Source organism: Oculina patagonica, unplaced genomic scaffold (assembly GCF_052425735.1).
Source record: "Oculina patagonica isolate OP01 unplaced genomic scaffold, crgOcupat unplaced28, whole genome shotgun sequence".
In the NCBI taxonomy this organism is placed as follows: domain Eukaryota; kingdom Metazoa; phylum Cnidaria; class Anthozoa; order Scleractinia; family Oculinidae; genus Oculina; species Oculina patagonica.
Window position 1 is genome coordinate 45,001 of NW_027558123.1, and position 4,573 is coordinate 49,573.

At 38.0% G+C, this 4,573-nt stretch overlaps 1 protein-coding gene across 1 annotated transcript in view; it reads left to right on the forward strand.

Annotated features, from left to right (window-relative positions):
• LOC144640368 (islet cell autoantigen 1-like) overlaps nucleotides 1–3,281 on the forward strand; it is an 11,232-nt gene extending 7,951 nt beyond the window's left edge. The window contains exons 7-9 of the mRNA XM_078499537.1: nucleotides 1–335; nucleotides 1,572–1,685; nucleotides 2,443–3,281. The exon at nucleotides 1–335 is cut by the window's left edge and continues 260 nt beyond it. Of these exons, the coding sequence (XP_078355663.1) occupies nucleotides 1–335; nucleotides 1,572–1,685; nucleotides 2,443–3,056 (1,063 nt within the window). The 3' untranslated portion in view covers nucleotides 3,057–3,281. The remainder of the gene's footprint in view (nucleotides 336–1,571; nucleotides 1,686–2,442) is intronic.
• The last annotated feature ends 1,292 nt before the right edge of the window (nucleotides 3,282–4,573 follow it).

Here is a 4,573-nt window from a genome sequence, read left to right on the forward strand (position 1 = left end):
GGAAAAGGATGAGGAAGGGAAAGAAGCAAAACCCGACAAAGAGTCTGACGAAGACAAAAAAGAAGTGACGAATGGCAATGAAAAGAAGGAAGCTTCTAAAGATGACGATGATGATCAGCTAATATCATTAGATCATTCACCATTAGAGGAGAAGAATTCGGCTGCAGCGGCAAGTAACAAGACTGATGAGGATGACGATGATGATGCACTTCTAGAAACAGATTTACTTGGGGACGATGAAGTGTCCAATGGAAATGTAGAAAAGAATGAAAAGCCAAGTGCTTTCATTGATTTGTTGGGTGATGATGATTTGCTGCCACCAAAACATCAATCAAGTAAGTAGTGGTCTGATCTGTTTTTAAAGGGGCTTTGTCACGCATTTTACCAGATTTTCAAACAGCCAAAATTTATATTTGTGTCATAAGAAACCTTAAATACTGGTCCATTTTTATTAAAAAAATTGTTTATTAGAGCACTGAAACTGTTAAAAAGCGTGTTTGGCTGTGTATGGCTCGGATAGAAATGGATTGTAATTTGAAATATTAAGGCTTAACTTTTCAAGTTGTTTCCACGCATCTTCAAAAGTCGATACCAGGTGAGTATTTATAGCCGTAACTTGATTTCTATCTGCAAATTAAGGTTATATGTTCCTTTAGATATTCAAAGACAATGATTTCAAGGGGTAAAGTTGCCTACCACTAATTTCAGAACAGTTTAGACCAAAAATCTGCGAAATCCCCATGACGTAGCCCCTTTAATATAGCATGGTACAATGTACCTGCAGCTAGCTCAACTGAATGAGATGTGCTAACCTCATAGTCGGTGCTTCAGGGTTAAGTGGAACCAAGTCAGTCAAGGTGCCAATGTTACATGATCTTACATTGTTGTGCAAGACATGGTACTGTTTGTTTCAAGGTAAAATGTCACAAAATTCGTTATTCGTGGCACTCAATGGTGGATTCCAGTGCGGTTAACAAAAGAAAAACCCTTCCGCACGCTTATACTGCTAAGAAGTGAAAAATTGGATGGCGTAGTATTCTAACATACTTAGGGTGTGCTAATGTATAATGGACATCATTTCACTCTGATGAAGGTGGGTAGAGGCCAGCAGAAATTTAGTGACTTAAAAGTGAGATTGGATGAATCATTCTAGTAATATCATGTCTACCAATCGCCACAGACAAAGTGAAGAAAGTAACTAACAGGTTTTAAGGTGGCTGATAAAGGTTTTCAGTATTCCAGACCTCATACTTTGATGGGTGGTTTAACTACAACTCTTTATCAATTGCTATTACAGTAATGGTCTCTTTTAGGGGCTCCTTACAAAATTTACGACAAGCATTCCTGGCCCTTTCATGTGGGAGTCCCCCCACCCCAGAAAGAAAAAAAGCAGAAAAAAAGCCATTTAAGCAGATGTTTGGGATCAATGGTATCACTCAGTATAATTCCCTAGTTAAGGCCTATTACCGCTATCCAACATGGCATGAAGCAAATCAGAAACATTCAACACCCCCAAGTGCTGGCTTATTGCTCATACAAGACAACTAAATTTTGTTCTTGTTGTGTTACAGCTACAGATGATCTTCTTTCATCATTTGACAGTCCTCCAAGCAGTAATGGCCTCAAGAGTCATGGTTCATTCATGCCACCAAGCTATGAGGCAGCAAAGCAGATTCCTGCGTCAGGTATGGCATGGTGTTATTGCAATTTTTAGTGATAATAAATTATGTAAACTCTGACATTCAAAATCCAACTAACAATTGCGTTTTTCGCTGCCATCAATCATAATTATGGCAACAGCCAATATACCATGAAAAACAGAAACAAACAAAATGGTTGAAATCTACCAATCACAACTGATAGACATGAGCTTTTGATCCAGTTGAAGTGAACTTCTGTCTCCCGAAAGGTCTGCTAAGATGACTAATGGCAGCAAAAAGCGAAAACCGTTGGATGATGATTAAATTGCAGAGGACTCATATCACTGAAAACTGCAATAAAATCTTACCAAAGGAATGGGTTTAGAAGATTGTCAAAGAATATTATTACTCAGGATTATTTAAACAATGCGCAGGAAATACATCCAAAACAAAAAATGTTGGAAATAAAATCCAATCAATAGAATACCCGGTAAGAAGTGAGTCAATGAGATTTTATAGAGTAAATGTTGGTAAATATATTCAAAGAAAATTCCAAATATGTGACCGCATTGTCAAAAATTCTCTGATATTTTTGACAAGAGGAACATCACCTGGCTGTATGCTAGCAAATGTAGCAAGAAGCCAAAAATGTAAACTTTTGGGTGAAATCTGATTCTTTAGTATGATGACTATTTTTTATGGATTTCTGTCTTTATATTGAATTACAATGCATGCCCTATCCAGGGTTACAAACATTGTTTGGTGGTCAGTTATTAACTAACACTGTTAATTTTTTTCCAAGGTCCAGGAAGTGAAAACACTTCATCAGTAACAGCTGATGACCTGCTGTTTGGCTCCCCCACCAGGGAGGAGAGAGGGACAGAAAGCAAGTCAGATCTGGATATCTTAAATGAGATCCTTGGCTCTAATGGTGCTTCTTCCATGCAAGGCGCAGAAAATGATAACAGCTTCAGCAAGACATGGAAGGACATGTTTGGAGATGAGCCGCTTGAGACCTCTCAACCAACACAGGAGCCAAGTCAGTCATGGTCCCAAGGTGGTGCCAATTTTATGATGCCATCTGACCTCCTAAACAGCATGGCCAAGTTTGACCCATTTACAGAGGTTCCCTCAGGTGCCCCACCTCAACAAGGCATGGGTATGCCTTCAAAGTCATTAGGTCTGGTAAACCCCCCACAGGCTCCAGCAGGCAAGCGTCCAAATAATCTTCCTCCATCGCAGTCAAAACAGGCACCAGTGCTACCAGGCAAGGGGAATGAGAAGGGGAAAGGCAAGGGGAAAAAAGGCTCAGACATGTCAGCTTGGTTCAGTCTGTTTTCTGACTTGGATCCTCTGGCTAATCCCGACGCTGTCGACAAGCAGAACAAAAAGAGCGAAGAGGATAGACAGTGCTGAGTGAGAATCACTGTTAATTAAATCTAAGAATTTATTTATCTTGGACAGCTTGAAGGCTTGCATTGTTAACTGCTATAATTTTATTGTAAGTTTTAAATTGTGTAAAGAATGGGTAACTTTACTTAGGGCAAGGGTAGTTGGCTTGCTGTCTATAAACAGTGAAACCCTATACTAAACATATTTATCATAAAGCTTGGTCCCGTATAATATTGTACATGTATCTCATATTAGTTACAATGTATATGCGACAGCGTCAGTGGCTTTGCTGGAGTATTGGTCAGTTCATAAATGTGTTCATTTTATCCAGGGTTCTACTTGTTTTATCAGCAACTGGCCAACATGATAAATATTATGCTAAATTTGTACAAGTTGTAAGGGTATTAGAAGTAAATATAAACCTTAATAAGAATAAAATAAGAATAAAACCGGTAAAAAGCTAAGTCAAAGTTGTTTTAAGTTATTCAAGGTTACATATTATATTGTGTACATTTTATGTTTTCAACGTGTCTGTCATCGTGGATGAGCCTTGTTTATACAGACACCAAAGAGCAGTCACAAATGCCAAAGTTCTGCGCTGCTTCAAGAGAGAATGTCAAGATGTTAGTGCCATAAATTGTGTAACTTTTAAGTTTAACGTATTATGGTGTAATCAAAATTTTAGCCACATATCAGTCGTGATTGAAGGTCCCCCTACTTACATGTACGTTAGCAGGTATTTACACGAAAAAAAGTCTCAAGTGGTCTATTTAAAAGAATCAAAATTTTTTTACCGTATCATTTGGTTTGATTCTGTGGCAGATGTCTGAGGAACTACATGTATGTGGGGACTCTGTGAAGAGTGCATTTTTGACCAGAAAAATACATAAGAACACGCTAAGAACACGCAGTTATTGAGAGGGTGGGGAGGGACGGTTTGAAGTAAGGGATAAGTGTTATTTCATTGTTGCAACCAGAAAATTAAAGAGTTGTGGTCTCCAGACAAAAAGAAGTGAACACTGTTTTACTGTGATTTCCAAAGTCCTCTTAAGTAACTCGGCCAAGTCATGTAAATATAATTAAATTGGACGTGAATACCATCACCATTAATCCGTCTTGTGTTATCAAAGCACTCTTGAATACTTGTGCTAGCTTTTGACTGGATGAGAGGAATTTGAAACCTGTTGAGGGCTTCGACGAAATAAACGGTAATCGTTTTCCCGGCAGCAGTAACACAGTTCAAATTTACATGCTATACCTCAGTCTCTTAAGTCTATTCAACTTGTAAAAGACTAATTTCTAATGAAATGAAAAAGTTTTAATTTGTACAGCACTAGAATATGAAGATTTCAAGCATAAAAATTTCAAGCAAAAATATAGGGTTAAAATGTCGGGTACCAATCAAGTAGTGCTTTTTTTTTGCTAAGATTTTAAGCTGTATTTTGCCAAGTAATTTGGTGAATTTTAGGATGGCATTAAGGCTACTGCATGTAGTTTAGCACTGGTCTTCGGATCAGTATAGAAATATGTGGCAAAGAGGG